Below are 16,563 nucleotides of genomic sequence, written 5' to 3' on the forward strand. Positions count from 1 at the left end.
TTTAATAATGCAACATACACTAAACAAGATTACAGCAAGTCTGAGCTTCAAAGAGCCACTCAATTGAAAAAGCACTGAATCAACCAAGAAATTTGGAAAACAAAGAGGTTTTGTTTTAACATGCCCTTTGCAAAGCGAAAGCTAACAGGCTTTCTTTTTTACCCCAACAATTAACGGGAAACTTTTATTACAGTACGTCGGATAAAAGCCTCAATGCTTTATCAGAAGGACACGGGAAGGTTTCTGCAAAGAACATATTGAAGCAGCTCATGTGTCTTGAATTCATAACGGATCACATGAAGAACGACTGCGGCAAGAAAAACACAAGAATATGAACATCAGAGGCAGTCTGCGAGATTAAATAGTCCACAAACTCAGCCATCATCGAAAGGGAAATAGGGAGCAATCATGCAAATAAGCGTGTCAGACATTAACATATCAAGGGGCCCTAATGGGGCCAATTAAGCGTGTCTTGTAATTACAGTCTGAGTGGAAGGTCATTCACCTCTGCTATCACACGGAGGAGATAGTGGGAAACAGAAAAGAGCTCTTGTTAATCTCAGGTGCCTAAGTGCCAATTTATTTGCTCTATTTATCCACAGATCTTAGAAATGAAGCCTTTTAAATTTGGTAAGTCTGTTTGCATTTATCTACAAAATGATGACGAGTAAATGCTGAATGTGCCATTTCTTTGAATTAGTCTTTACCTACACAGGCCCATTCATACCATGAACTATAACAATAACTATATTAGCGTCCGCACCAATGCATTATAGGTCTGTTCCTCTGAATGCTCAAACTCTTTAGACCAGGATGGATTATTACCATTATTTTCTCTTTTGTATTTAAAATGATTCTTAAAACTATATATTTGCAGTTATCGTCCTTGGCATAAACAGGCCTTAACTCAACAGACATCATGCAATTCTTAATCATAGTAATTGATCTTTATTAAAAAGGTAAGGAAGAGTGCCAGGACTGGTGGTGCATTTACAAAACATACAGATCTTCTTTTACAACCACTGTGATGAACAAATCATTAAAAAATTAGCTAGTCTCAACTTAAAGGGATAGTTCACCTTCAGTTGATGGTCGCCACTGACTTGCATATTGTTTTTTTTGTTTCGTTTTTTTACATACTATGGAAGTCAATGGGGACCAGCAATTGAAGGTGAACTATTCCTTTAAAGGTTGTATTTGCAGCCCATTTAACTGCCATAATGTGACATTTAAACAGGATATGTGATGAGAAAAAATAGACTTCATATATTTTTTAATGTGGGTGTTTTATACCAACTGCAGTCAGACTGAATGTGAGTTTGTTTTGCATCCATAAAAGGAAATTCTGTCATTATTTACTCACCCTCAAGTTGTTCCAAACCTGTATGAGCTTCTTCCTTCTACTGAACACAAAAGATGATATTTAAAAAAAAAAGAAAAGTGAATAACTGAACAGTTTTTAGTCCCAATTTTTTGCTTTTCTTCAAAATTTCTTGTTTTATATTCAGCAGAAGAAAGAAGCTCATACAGGATTGGAACAACACAAGGTTGAGTAAATTATGACAAGTTTAATTTCTGGGTGAACTATCCATTTATACCAATGACTATATAGCAGCTATTTGACTATTGGTTAACATCATCCAATAGCCCACAGACAAACAAAGAAAAACAGCACATGAGTTCTTTGGACCACTTCTATGATACTTTAATCGCCTTTTTATATAATTTTTGGAGCCATTTATTTTTAGTGCAGAAAGAACAGCACTATGAACATTCTGAACATTTTTATTTCTGGCCAAACAATTCCATTAAACAAGCTAACAACATTATTACTGGCTGGTGCTGGACCCAGATTTCAAGCAGTAAGGGTTGGTCATTTGCAACAAATGACAGTGGTGTATTTGAGGGGTTTTATTGCATCCCAGGGGAGGCAGAGGGGCATTGTGGGGCAGAGGAGTGCTGGGCGAGGCTGGGGCAGATGGAGTCTGGGGGCGATCTTTGATTCTGACACCAGTGCAAGTCTCACTCCGCAGCTGTTCTTCCACAGTAGCATCCACCATTAGACAGGGTTCAGAAAGGGTTCACAACACACACACTTTCTTTCTCCATCTGACCCCATTTCTATTTTAATATTGCCACAGTAAAGTGCTTCAGCTTCTACAAAACAACCATAGAATAATTATTTTCAGAAGCTATTGATCTTGAAACACTGTTGTGCCACTTTTGCATGCAACATTACAATGTTTTACCCACAAACACTTTACAATAAGGTTCTTGTTTATAGTTAACTACATTAATTAACATAAATGCTGTTTTGAATGTTATTCTATATCCTGACCAAAGGTTATAAAAATACAAAATATAAAATAAAATATAATACACGAATCTAAATAAAATATAGAAATATAAATACACGTATTAAGTGAATTTATAACAAATGCATCAAAGAATTTAGATGAAAAAGGGATGAGTTGCATGACTTTTTTTTAATTATTTGCCTAATTACTAAAGGAACACAACACATGGCACACTGAGGAGGTGTTTTTCATTCTTAGTGAATTTGCCCCAAAATAATCCCACAGTTTACCCCAAAGAGCCACTGTAGCACCTCTACTGACCCCTGTTAGTCATGAGAGAGTGCTGCCTTCAACTTTTCTGCCCACTGAGCACCTACAGAAGTGTCTTCAGTCGATATCTGAAGTGGTTAGAAACACTAAATCATGCGTAAATGTCAAACCCTCAGTGACACAGTACACAACGGCATGCTCACTTCATTCAGTACACAGAAGAGTGATATGCTAGCCGCTCTGGCTTTGCTCAACCACACCTGCAGGTACAAAAGAAAAAAAACTATCAACTCTTCTAAGAGGCTGTTTACACAACAACGTTTTCAGCCAAAAACGGGAAACTTTTTATGCGTTTTGCCTGTTCGTTTACATGACAACAAATTTCAAGTTACTGAAAACACATATTTTTGAAAACGGGTTTCAAAGTGCACGTTTTTGAAAACGTCACCGTCATCGTTTCCGTGTAAACACCCAATACAGGAATCTTTGAAAACGGTGATGTCATGCGCGTGCATAATATGTGTTAGGTATGTAGACATGCGCAGTACGTGTTGATTTTAAAGGCAAGTGCGAACAAACATAAACAATAATGGTGCATGGTACTGTTGTTGCTGCTCAAGAGTTTGCTAACGCTTCTTCAGCAAAGTGTGGATTTACTTGTGTTGAATCATTTTGAAAACGTCATGTATACATAAACCTTTTTAAAAACACAAGGGAAAAACATTTCCGCTTTTGACTACATCGATGTCATGTAAACATAGCCTAAGAGTGTGGTCACTCTTTTGCATGCAGGCTATTTTTAAAGGATGATGCAAGTAACTTAAAACAGAAAGCATGAGCATAGTGGTGTTGAGGTAAGATAATAATATGTGCCATTATGTTATGGTTTATTAATCACTGAGCTAGGATTTTATCTTATAATTTAATGGAACAAATATAACAAGAATGCAGAACACCTCCATCTGCTGCAAGCTTCAGATCTGGTGAGTCTGCCATCTGCCCTGTGCAGAAGACATGAGAAACTACACAAATGCAGTATTGAGTGTGTCAGTTTCATGTTGTACATGCAAAAGGACTGCATAGAATAGAATAGAACGTCTGCAAATAAATTTAAATCAAATGAAATTGTGGTGATTCTTAACCCTAGATAACAAAATACTGGATTACATGTCACACAGATCATGCATTATGCTGGGTTGATTATTAATCCTGGGTAGTCAGGATTTCATACTGTACTTTTATAAACCCTGAGTTAACATTTTTATTAGCATATTTATGAGGTTAATAACACTGACCAATTCAGATCATAACGTGTTTTAATAACTGCTTACCAATGTGTAGAAATCCCACAAAAATAATTGTAATCAAATCGAACAGAAAACACAAGACTAGACTAGAATAAAATAGACTAGACTAGACCAGAATAAAATAGAACAGAATTTTATACTTGCCATACTTTTTATAGCTTATCATAACTAAAATTGTTAAAACAATGTCATTCTTTACCGTGAAAAACATAATCCTTAATTATCATGTTTCATATTTCACAATGTTCATATATGTGCATTAGTCAGGTTTTGAGATTTTATACTGCACTTTTGATGTTAATAACACTGACTGGACAAATACAGCTCATCATAACTGCTTTTTCCATTTGTGGAAACGCCGCAAATACAGTAGAATCTTAATTAAATTAATCTAATAGAAATAGAAAAGAATAAAATATAATCTGATTAGAACGTAACCAAAATAAATACAATCTTAATTAAATTGCATAGAATCTAATCAAATAAAACAGAACAGAGTAGAATGAATAGAATCTCATCAAATCAAATCATCTTGAATAGAATGTAACTGAAGATAATGTGAATTTATCAAACAGAATCTTTACTGAACTGAATAGAATCTTCAACTAGAACTGTCGTAAGTAGAATGTAATTGACTAGAATGTAAGTTAATTGAACCAAATCTTTACTAAATTCAATATAATTCAATAGAATTGAATAATAATTAAATTTCATAGAATCTAATCAAGTAAGACAGAACAGTCTTTACTAAACTGAATAGAATCTTGAATACAATGTACTAGAACAGACTTTAACTGAATCAAACGGAATCTTGATTAAACTGAATAGAATCTAGTCAAATAAAATGTAATAGAATATATCAGAAGCACATAAAACTCTGCTCATGCTTATGTGTTTGCGGTTTGAGTTTTTGTATCATCTGTAAACAGTGTAAAGTGGTGCTCCGGCGGGAATGACGCAATCGTAAGAGGATCGTCGTCCCTCTATTACTTCATACTGATGTGAAGATAAGATGATTCACTGCGATAACAGCATGGCAGTCTGATGGAAATCCTTGAGACTGGTTGAGTGACAATGTTTCCATTCTATTTCTCAGGGAACACTGACTTGACATGATGACAGACGATCAAAGAAATCACTCAATCCACAAACACTGATGTATAAACATATACTTTGTACACAGACCAGAGACACAGAAACAAGCCAAGGTCTCTCTACCAAAACTTCCCATGAACACCACCATGAAGAACTACACATCCAACTGTAAATATAAACTCACAATCTTTTGTTTGTATTAATACTGACAGGCTTTAATGTAATGTTACTTCATCTGTCTTTGACATCATGAATCAAGAGCTCCACATGTGGATAAGGTTTCTTAAGGTTGTTGCATGATTGTGTGTTTGGAAGAAGCCTCTGATGTGATCAGAGCTGAAGTCAATGAAGACATAGAGGGGATTTCCCCAGCGCTGCACCACACATCACCACTAAAGCATTCAACAAGATTAGAGCAACACACGCTCCACTTTCTCTACTACCAAAATACCCCATGTGTCCCTACCTGTTTTGTACAAATGCACTAAAGCAGAAACTCAGATAACCAGGTGTAATCTCTTAACTCTCATATTTCACCCCAAAATCCACATGATAAGCAAACAACCAAACCAAATAAATTATTTGCATAAAGAAAAACTTAGATTTTTACTGTCATTTTTATGTGATTGTGTTATTATTTTAATGACATTTAAAGCGACCGTTCACCTAAAAATGAACATTTTGTAATCATTTACTCACTCTCAAGTTGCTTCAAACCTTTATGATTTTCTTGCTTCTGTTGAACACAAAAGAAGATATTTTGAAGAATGCTGTTGGTAACTAAACTGTTAGCCACCCTAACCACTGACTTCCATAGTATTTTGTTCCTTTCTGTGGAAGTCAGTGGCTACCAGAAATAGTTTGTTTACCAACATTCTTCAAAATATCACATTTGTTCCAAACAAAAAGAAAACGAATACAGGTTTGGAACAACTTGAGAATGAGTAAAAGATTACAGATTTTAAATTTTTGGGCAAACTATCCAAAATCTGCCCCATTCTTACCAAAATATGTCCAGATGATTAAGTTTATGTTTGTCTGTTATTCTCATCATCTTTCAATTATAATTCTCATTACTGTAATGAAAACACAACTTCTTTTTGTTTTACATTTAAATATGCATGTTAAAAGACAGCACAACAAATACTAATCATATTTAAATATTTAAAAATTTAAGTAATATATCAATTTTTTTTTTGCATTATGGTAATGATAATGAGATTGTATTTTACATTACAGTAACATGAATTGATGGTGAAATGTGTTTAGCTGGCATGAAAATGATGCTACAATGCAAAAACATCCTAAAGTAGGCTTCATTTTCTTTATGCAAATATCTTTTTTTTTTTTTCATTTGGAGGTGATATATGACCACACGTTTTTTTGACAGGCTTCGTAAGACTCACCTTGTACAGTTGTGCCCTATTAAAACAGAGTTAATGTTTAACGAGAGAATAATGCAGATGATGTAACAGTTTCAGAGGTGTGCTTTGTGTTTGCTTTTTGCTGTGGTAACTGTGCCACCATCCCATTATCGTGGCCTTTGTAGACAAGGACATTGACACTGACACTGTACATATTAATGCATATAAAACAAGTCTAAAAAAAATGACAAACCTTGTGAGTTCTTGTGCTGTCCAGGTCCATTTTGGAGACCGCCATCTGTCAAAACAGCCACAAAGTCAAGAATATTCAAATGACAGGAGAACATTTCAATTAATCACACAGTGACAATTTGGCAAACAGTTTGTATGAAATTTTTATTGCAAAGATGTCTTGTTCAAGTTGTTATGAAATGTGATCTGACCATTATTTTTCTATGGCAAGCATGCAATCCGTTGTTTTGAACTGCTCCATTGAAAACAAACCCACACTCACTAATAAACTTCATCTGAATGTAATCCTCAGTAATAAATGACACCATAGCCAGTGTTATCATACAACAACAATAACAATGCAACATTTCCTCAGGATTTAGTTGCACTTCTCTTTGCTCTCATAATGTGGTGTACATTAAAAACGCTCTGGCATGTTACAAAGTCAATTATGTGGAACTAAGCGACACAATCACCTTTGATGATGTAAGTTTCAGCACTGCGAGGTCAGTATTAACCTGTCAGTTTCTACCATTGGTAACTTCAACTGTGCAGTGCTGTTTAATGTACCCATTACATCACAATATATCAGACAAACTGTTAAAATCTACATTTTTAAAGGTGTAAATCATTTTACTTGGCTTTATTTACCATAATTTTACAATGAAATGAACACACAAGGGAATTTTTCAATAATTTCATTACAATAGTTAGAGCAGATGTTGAATTTTTACCATGTCCCCCGGTGCAATGCACAAGTTTTTAAAAAAGAGAAACAGGCAATTTATGTAGAAATATTCTTTTGATGTTTAACGTCTGTGAGAACTGCTGAGGCGTTTTAACGCAACAGAGCTTTAAAAACAAATGATCCCAAGACGGGCCAAGTTAGGAATATGTTTAAACATGTTTCTATAGCTGTGTCTCTTTTTTTTTTCGCTGTGCTCAGAGGAACTGTTTACAGGAAGTGTGTATGCTGTGAGGGGGAAGAGGCCTGTGTGTGAGACCAGGAGAGAGAGAGAGAGGACAGCTTACCCATGTTTACTGTCATCATCCGGAAGTGACCCTAGTGAACTCGAGCTGAACGCTCGACTCCTTTCATCAGGGAAAATCTCCTCTCTGCAAACACAACATAAACAGAGTGAATTAGTAAATTAGAGACATAATTAACTTGAAATACTAACAAACAGATCAAAATTGTAATAATAGAGACCCAAAACCCCCTACATGCCTCTGCCAATGCTGCAACATCACAGAGGATTTACATAACATTCATGGTTCAGTGTGTCTCCACCCAATTGCAAAATTTACAGAAAATGACTGTCAAATTCAATGCCAATGATTATGCTTGTTTTTTGTGCTATTTAAAAATACAGTTCTGTTCTATTATGAGCATGTTTTTCATTTTTGTAATAAAATTAATTGAAAAAAAATTTATTTGTCTTTGTTTGTTTTTGGGCAAGTTGAAATTACGGTTAAAACTGTTCTGATATTACAATGGAAAAATATAATTATAAAGAAAAAAATGCCTCAAAATGTTTTTTAAAGTAGTATCGTATTGCATAATATAATAATATTTCTTCTATTCTTATTCTTATTATAGCTATTTTCAAATTACAACTATAGAATAAGAATTTCAAATTCTTATCACTCTTTTAAGTCATAGACCCAAGCATATCTGATCACTTGACTCAATTATAAAAAATTACAAAAAAAATAATCTTGGGACAATTTCACAACACAATGACATTTTGTTCCTGAAAAAACGGTTTGATTATTTGTGATATGACCTCTTTAAATAACACATTTGTCGCATTATGTCACACAATGCAGTTCTATTCATAACGGTCCACTGTAAGTAAATCATAACTGGCCATAGACAGTGTGTCCGCCTGCCAACAGCAAACACAGCCATCACCTCCCAGTCTAATTTCATGTCATTCTTCAGATGAGAGAGGCACTCGTGGTGTTGTCTTTGAAGACACAAAGTGCCCTCTTGCCCTTGAGACATTGTTAAGCCACAATGAGTGGGATAAATGTGGAGGGAACGCTAAAGGTAGCGACCACAGAGCTCTTCAAAGACGAGTCGGAGAGCTTTTAATGCCAGACAGCGAATCTGTCACAAGCAGCCACAGGCTGATCTGAGAGCAGTTTTTCATATTCTGACACATGAAAGGCAAGACAATGAAGTCTATTTTTTCTCCATTTATAATTGTCAGCTTCACGCAACAATATCGACGAATCGCCCAGAGATACCGCAGAAAGAAGCGCAATTACGGTCGTCAGCAAAGCGAGAAAAACCCTGAACTCAAGAGGGTCAAGGTACAAAGTGCCAGCGAAAAGGTTACGAACATTTGCACGGAAAACAGCTATACAAATTGGAGCAATCTGTGGCTGCCTGTAAAAAAAAGAGCCAAATATAGCAGCGGTGCTGCGGAGAGGCTGTTTCTCTCTTGATGGCTCTTGTAGTGATTATGTCAAATTACCTAGCTGGAAATGATGAGTCTTGAGTAAACAGCACTTTCTGCCGCTGATGGGATGTGATTTCAAAAGCAGCTGAAGTTAAAAGGGGTTGACATGACAAGCTGTTGTCAAGGGTGTCATATAATATACATTCAAAAACATCAAGATGTCTTAAACGATATGATTAAGTCATCGTTACATGCTAACACAAGCATTTCCTCAATGTTGGTCAATACAAAAAAGAAAAATTTTATCTGTTCAAATAAAAATGTAAAAGAAAAAACAGAAATGTTTTAATAGCATCTCTGATTTAAAGTTTAATAGTATAAAACATTAACAATTTGATCAATTTCCATGAATCAGTTAAAACTGTCAATTAATCAAGTAAATTAATCGATTCAAAACTCACTGATTCAATTATTAATTTTACATCATTATTAAAAAAAAATTCACTGAAGTGCAAATTAGAGGTTCAAATACTTATGTTTTAGTGAAGCATAGCTAAATATTGCGCTTTACTACTACTATTTTATAATGGTATATAATTGAAGATCATTAAATATCATTCTTAATTGTATTCATCCAAATGCATCAATAAGAAGAAAACATGCAGCTTGGTGCGGATTTGTTACTGCTTTTCTAGGTCAGTGGTTCCCAAAGTGGGGGTCGCGACCCCCCCGGCGCAGGGGTCGCGAGATGATTTCTATAAAAAAAAGTGGAAAAAATATATAGGCCCTATATATTTTTGTTGCAATTAATTTAACCCTTTCGCACGTACGATCACACCGGTGTGATCAGTCTAGGCTGGTCCCTGGAGTGTACGATCACACCGGTCAGTGCATGACGTGAAATTCAAATGTGCTCTCTCGCGCGTTGGCTGGCGCTGAGCCGGAGACAGGCGCGCTCAGAGCTGTCATCACAACTTTTCAGTGTTTTCAACCACATAATGTTTATTTTAGGTTTCAGACATATAAGTACTAAAAAAACAATACATTTAGAGTTTGTAAAATACACACTGATGTCAAAGGAAGAGGGCAATAATAATCCTTTCCATTATAATTAGACACGTTTTATGCATATCAGATACACATTGTGTAAGTAACTTTAAAGTTTACTCTATTATTCTCCCAGTTCACCATCCACTTACTTTTATGTATTTCGGGAGAAGTGGATGAATTCACGTGTTGTAAATCCAACAGATCCGATTCTCTGAACTGCGTCTGCGGCACAAACTAAGATGCCGTCGCGCATACAGCTAACGCGATCGTTATAAAGGTGTTACAACAAAACACTTCCACTTGCATATATTTGAAAATCGGAATATCAGCTATTTCATGCCATATCTAACAAATTTGTGAATATTTTGAATAAAAAAGGAAAAATGACATAAAAGCAGATCATCATCTCATTCAGCTCTGTTGTTTCTGCGGTGTGTCACGTGACAAGCAATGACGCGTCACCATGGAAACCATAAAGTGACACATCTAAATAACGATCGCGTTGAAAAACTCACGCTGGGGGGTCAGCCAGAATATTTTAAACTTACGTGTGAAAGGGTTAATTCAATACTTGTTAAATGGTGTTTGCAGAAAAGTCTGATACAAATAAAAAAATATAATATATATATATATATATATATATATATATATATATTCCGTGATGTTGCAAAAATATATTATTGTGAAAAAGAAGTGCAGTTCAAATCTTATGACGCGTCATAAGGGGGGGGGGGGTTCGCGGGGGCAGCAGCGCATTTATCATGGGGGTCGCGGGCTTAAAAGTTTGGGAACCCCTGTTCTAGGTTACTATTACTTACGATTTTGCCTGGTTAGCGATTAAAGGTGAAAAAAAAAAACTTACAAAATCCTAGCCTTGTGATGGCAAGTTACTTCAGAAAACAGCTTTCTTTCTGTGAATACATCTTGTTTTCTAAATTTGTAGTTTTTTAATTGCGACTGTCGATATCTGACTGTCACTTGTGTTTATTGTAGTAATAAAAAACTGATGCCGATGATGCTGCCAAAACATGCAAAAAGACTGCAAACAGCTAAATAGCAGAGGAATGCAGGGTGAACTTGTGCCTTATAAGTTTAATTCCAGAAAGCCTCTGATAAAAGACTCTTTTAATAGTGCAAAAAAGAAAAGAATTAATAGCTTCACAGACATTCTTTTAGGATGATACACAGTTACCAGTTACTACTGGAGTTTGGCTCAGTGGGAATCTAAACTCTGACACACCTCCTCTCTCTGGCATATCTTAAAGCGTCTTTTTCTGTCTCTAAGCCTCATTCAATGCTCTTTATTTTTCCCTCTTTGTTTCTGAAGCTTGCATGGTCCCCGAGTTTCTGCAGAAACAGTCAGCGCAAAAAAATGTCCTGGGCTCCTGACAGAAACACAAAAGGGTTTGCTGTAAGTTTCCAGAGCTCAAGCCAAGGCGTATGCTTAGTGCACACTAGCAGGGCAGAGCAGCACACAGTGTACAACACACAAGATCCCAAAGATCTCAGAGACCATTTGAGGAAGGATACTTGGTGGAAGAACACAAAAAACAAAACTAATGCAAAAGTGAAACAGTTTGTTAATGAGATGATTACAAACTCTTCACTGTGCACTTCATGCCGGAAAAAACAAAACAAAAAACAAAACATACTAAATGCATAAGACTTTCTTAAACAGTAGACAAAAAAAAGAAAAAAAAAATCTGCCAATAAAATATTAGAGGTGCACATTAATTCTACAGTATAAAAATTGTATAGGGCTACTATTTTCTAATTAATATATTCTAAAATTAATTAAAATAAAACACTAATAAATCAACAAATTGGCATCACAACATTATAAATGTACAGAATGACAGAGAGATTTGCCCAAGATTATACTTAACACGTTTTGTGTGTGTGTGTGTGTGCGTGTGTGTGTGTGTGTGTGTGTTTTTTTAGGTAATCTAAGTGTAAAAATGGGAAAATGAGCATGCACAAATTAATATCCAATCTGATACAGATTTTTTTTAAAAATCTGTATTATAAGCTGAAATAAAGATCATGTTTCAATAAAAATTTTTAATCATAAATGTTAAAAAATGCAAATATTAAATGTATTGTAATTTATATATTTTCATTTATATATTACATTATAATGTACAATATGAAAAAAATATATTCATTTGAGATTGCATCTTTAAATTATAAATCTCTAATTTGAGCAGATTCTAATATTCAGAAAATATGCAAAACATTTCAATAAAATATTTTTAAAAAATTATCCAATGAATATAAACATAAACATACCAAGAAAACAAATAAAAGTTTTGATTTTGCATTGACTTTGAACTACTGCTTGATAATCAAATGCATAAATGACTTTATTAATTAACATAATTAAATAATCAATCACTGTGCCAGCATCTGAAAGCATCAACTGTGTCTTCATTTCAATGTAGCAGCATTGCATTGTGGGCATCTCTTTAGATTTGAGGGATACATACTGTCACATCTCCAACTTGGCTCCTCAAAATCCATTTAAAAAGGAACACACGCAAACGCGCTGACCTTGCGGCTGCTATAAACACATTTAAGCACCAAGGGACTGACGTGCTGCCAAAAAGCAGGTGGCCCTCCAACATGGCGGCGAGCATCGCGCTAAACCCCTCTGCCCTCACTGCGTCTGGCACCAACCGCCAGTTCTCCAGCCCATCTGCTCACTCACTCCACGCAGCACGAGAGCGGCCCGCTTACCCATGCACCCACCGCACAACCTGCCATTCATGCCACATGCCTGACGCCAACTCTCTAGATCGGTCTGACGTTGTCAAACCACTGTTTGCTAAAGCCTGTGTAGCTTGGCTTGGCTCAACAACGATCCCAGGTTTTTATAAAAAAAAGACAGCATGTGGGAATCCAAAGAAAGAGCAAATGGGAAACTAAACATTTAGTTAAATGTTGCTAAATTAGTTCAGCTTAGTGATGCCTCGCTTTCATTGCTGTAACAGATTCAGTACGTCTGACATTCACCGCTATCTTCAAGGGTGGACTTTTGGCAGGAATGAAGTCTGCTTTCATGGTACATTCTCTTCAACATATTGCATCACCCCTCCAAATAAAGTCAAGTCAAGGTGAGCCGGATTGTAGGGTATTTCCTGCTTTTCTATGCATTTTGAGGACGGCTCACCAGCTGCAGCTCCTAATGGCTTGTGGAAAGCTTTTCCCCTTTCAGAGAGTTTCAACACATTGATTGTAATCGAACACACAAGCAGCACTAATGTGAAACTGCATGCATCTATTTGTAAAAGGGCTAGGAATGGCACGGCCTGCTACAGTGAAACTCAATACTAGCTACATCGTGGCCCATGTGACGTCATCAACAGAAGTATCACAAACATATCTTCTTATAGTGTCCATATTTGATCAAAAATAAAGTAAAAACAGTAGCATTGTGAATATTATTTCCATTTAAAAGAACTGTTTTCTATTTTTTCCTACTGATTCCAGCATTTACTAATTATTAAAATTAAGTTGTATCTGTTAATGTTATTTAATGAACCTGAGCTAACATTGGCTAACAATAACCAGCTGTATTTGTATTAACTAATGTTAACAAAGATCAGTAAATACTGTAACAAATGTATTGCTCACTGTTAGTTCATGCATTAAATAAATTTAAGAAATAGAAATATTAGTAAAGTGTTGCCTGCAATGCTTCTATATTGTATAACCATTTTAAAATATACTGTATAATTATACCACAGATCATACCACACATAGGAATGCATGATATATTGATACCATGCTAGGTATTAGCAGATATTATTGTGTTTGTTTTAATGCTCATTTACTTATTTTTACATTTAGATAGATGCTGCTACCATAAAACATTTAAAAACACTAAACATTTAATCACACTGTTCAATGTGAATTTTTAGCAAACCTCAAAATGAATATGCATTGTATTATAATGTCTAAATGAATTCATTTGTATGGTCCAGACTTGGCCCGGCACCATATGAATTACAATAAGAAAATTAAGAGTTTGGCTAAAGAGCTTCCCAATGTTGAGCATGCAGCTCTGCATTAAACGTGGAAATAGAAGACAGCAACGTTGCTTTGCCAAAGAATGATGTAATGTACCTGCGTGCAACTAAGTGAAAACATGTAAATGATCAAAAAAAGGTTTGAGAGGAAACCATGTGGGCAACAGAATGAAATGATTTTGACCCATAATGTAGTTAAATGTGATCTCTAGAAAACATGCAGTAACTATGCATTTTTAAAATATTGTACATTATAATATTATGATGCCTAAATTTATTATAGCATTAAAAACAATCTTAGTTCTTAGGATTTTATTTTTCATTCATTTAGAAGAAATGTCCCATTTATTGTCTAATGTACTATTAAATAGTTATCACCTTATCTGCATTGTCCAGACATTTTTTAATTAGGAGTGTGGATAAAGAGATCCTGTTTTGTGGCCCCTGAGCTTCTCAAAGTTGTGCAGCTGACAATGTGACATCAATGTCTCTATGCAAAACAATAAGGTAATGTATACGAAACTGTGTGGGCAACGGAATGAAATGATGTTGTCACCTTAAGCACCCTATCAAAAATAAAATATAACCTTTATGATCAAAACCACATTGTCGATAGGTCAACAGATGCCAGACCCCAAACACCCACACACATCGTCTAAATGACAAAAGCTGGAGTTTTCCCCCTTTATTTGTGGCCCCCGCAAGTGTGGCTAGATTCACAGTTCCTGCGATGAGTAAAACCAACAGGTCAGCGCTCACCGATAAGGACAGCCCTCTTCCTTTGTCAGCAACTCGGTGACTCACAGGTTGTGACGGCAGCTTTTCTGGGAAATGACACAACATCAGCTTTGCTAAAGCCAATTCCTTCTTGGGACCACCGAGGAGAGTCTTACATGCATAATGCCAAGCCAGTCTCACCCCCTGAGCACATAATCTACTTTTCTGCATTTTTTTCATGGGTGAGGTGATGCAAGCGCACCTATATAAAGTAAACACACTAACACGTGACTACGCCAGCACACTCCCTTAGCAGACAATACATTCTAAAATATAGATTCCTTGTTCATGTACACACCTTGGTAGAGAACCATATCTGTAGGAGACAAAGAAGCAGACAGACCCAAGAAAGACACAAAGTTTACATCCATTTCAAAGCAAAAGGATGATTGTCATGCAGCTAAAGTGAGAGACAAAGAAAAATACATGTGTGAATAATAAGAATGTCTATAATAAAGATAATTAAAAAACTTTTTAAAATCTGCCCAATTCTTAGAAATGTACTATTTGTATTCAAATTGGTTTCATATAGTAGCTTTTGAAAAACTTTCAATAAATGTTTACAATTAATATAAATAATATTAATATAACCATCAAGTAAAAAGTGATTTCCTTAAACCTTAATACACCTTAATCTCTATTTTAATTTTTTTAATTTATTTTACAATTTAAAACGTTTTTCTTTTCTTTTTTTAGTTCATAATTTAAATACATAAAGACATTTTACAGCCTGAACTAAACTTGCCTTGTTATAAAAACAAATTATTTCAAAGATGAAATGATCTTGACATATAGTAATTTTTGGATGCTTTCAATGATATAATTTCCTTTTTTTTCTGAAGCACAGTATAAAAAAACTTAAATGAGAAATTTGAAAAAGAACTCTGGTCAAAATTAGAGAATCCTTTAAGATATCTCCCAGTTAGATATCTCTCCTCACTGTGAGTTAATCTGGCACCTAGTGCTAATTTCCTTAATTATCGGACACACCTTATTTAACTGGCAGCCCTACTTTCCAGTTTTCACTGAGATTGCAAGATGGTGAGCCATTCTACTGTGACTGAAACCCTCCGACAGCAGGTTGTCCAGATGAAGGCCATAGCAAGAGAAGATGGTCTTTCCAAATCTGTGATTTCTAGAATATTGCATCTTTAAGGCCCCGATATACTTCAAAAGAAATCAAAGAACGGACTGATATGATGTAATTTCGAACAAAATCAGGCCGAAACTAAGTTTGTTTTGAGTTTGTTTTTCGGCAGTTCGAAACAGCTGACCAAAGCAAACTTTCTGGGGGAGTTCGTTTTGGCTCCTAAACACCTTTGAGCTACCATTGGTCTGTGGTGGTTACGGTGGGTGTGTTCTGAAACTCCACCTTCTTTGACATGCGATTTACTTATTTTTTTCCCGGTTCGTTTCTCATTCTACGGAAGTACGACCATAGAACAACATCTCCTGAATACACTGGACTGTCGAATAGCTGAACTGGCACAAATATATATATTGCTTGCAGAGAGACTTTAGAGAGTCAGAGAAAGCATTTAATTCCTAGAAAGAAATTGCTATGAAGCTTGGTGTCGACGACCCGGAGATATGCAAAAAGCGACGTAGAGAAACATCTGAGACAAATTTTCCGAAGCCATGAAAAGAATAAAAGGATAGATAAAAGATATAAGGTAGCAAGTACCAAATACATGTTTCAAATAAATGTTCCACCATACTGCTGCTGCTGTTGTTCT

At 35.5% G+C, this 16,563-nt stretch overlaps 1 protein-coding gene across 2 annotated transcripts in view; it reads right to left on the bottom strand.

Moving 5' to 3' along the window:
* LOC109049848 (mitogen-activated protein kinase kinase kinase 3-like) overlaps nt 1-16,563 on the bottom strand; it is a 59,739-nt gene that overhangs the window by 36,135 nt on the left and 7,041 nt on the right. For both annotated transcript variants that reach the window (XM_042752411.1, XM_042752412.1), the window contains exons 2-3: nt 7,597-7,680; nt 6,587-6,631 (exon numbers count right to left, since the gene is read on the bottom strand). In XM_042752411.1, the coding sequence (XP_042608345.1) occupies nt 6,587-6,631; nt 7,597-7,615 (64 nt within the window). In that variant the 5' untranslated portion in view covers nt 7,616-7,680. The remainder of the gene's footprint in view (nt 1-6,586; nt 6,632-7,596; nt 7,681-16,563) is intronic.

The sequence above is a fragment of the Cyprinus carpio genome, chromosome B24 (assembly GCF_018340385.1).
Source record: "Cyprinus carpio isolate SPL01 chromosome B24, ASM1834038v1, whole genome shotgun sequence".
Taxonomy (NCBI): domain Eukaryota; kingdom Metazoa; phylum Chordata; class Actinopteri; order Cypriniformes; family Cyprinidae; genus Cyprinus; species Cyprinus carpio.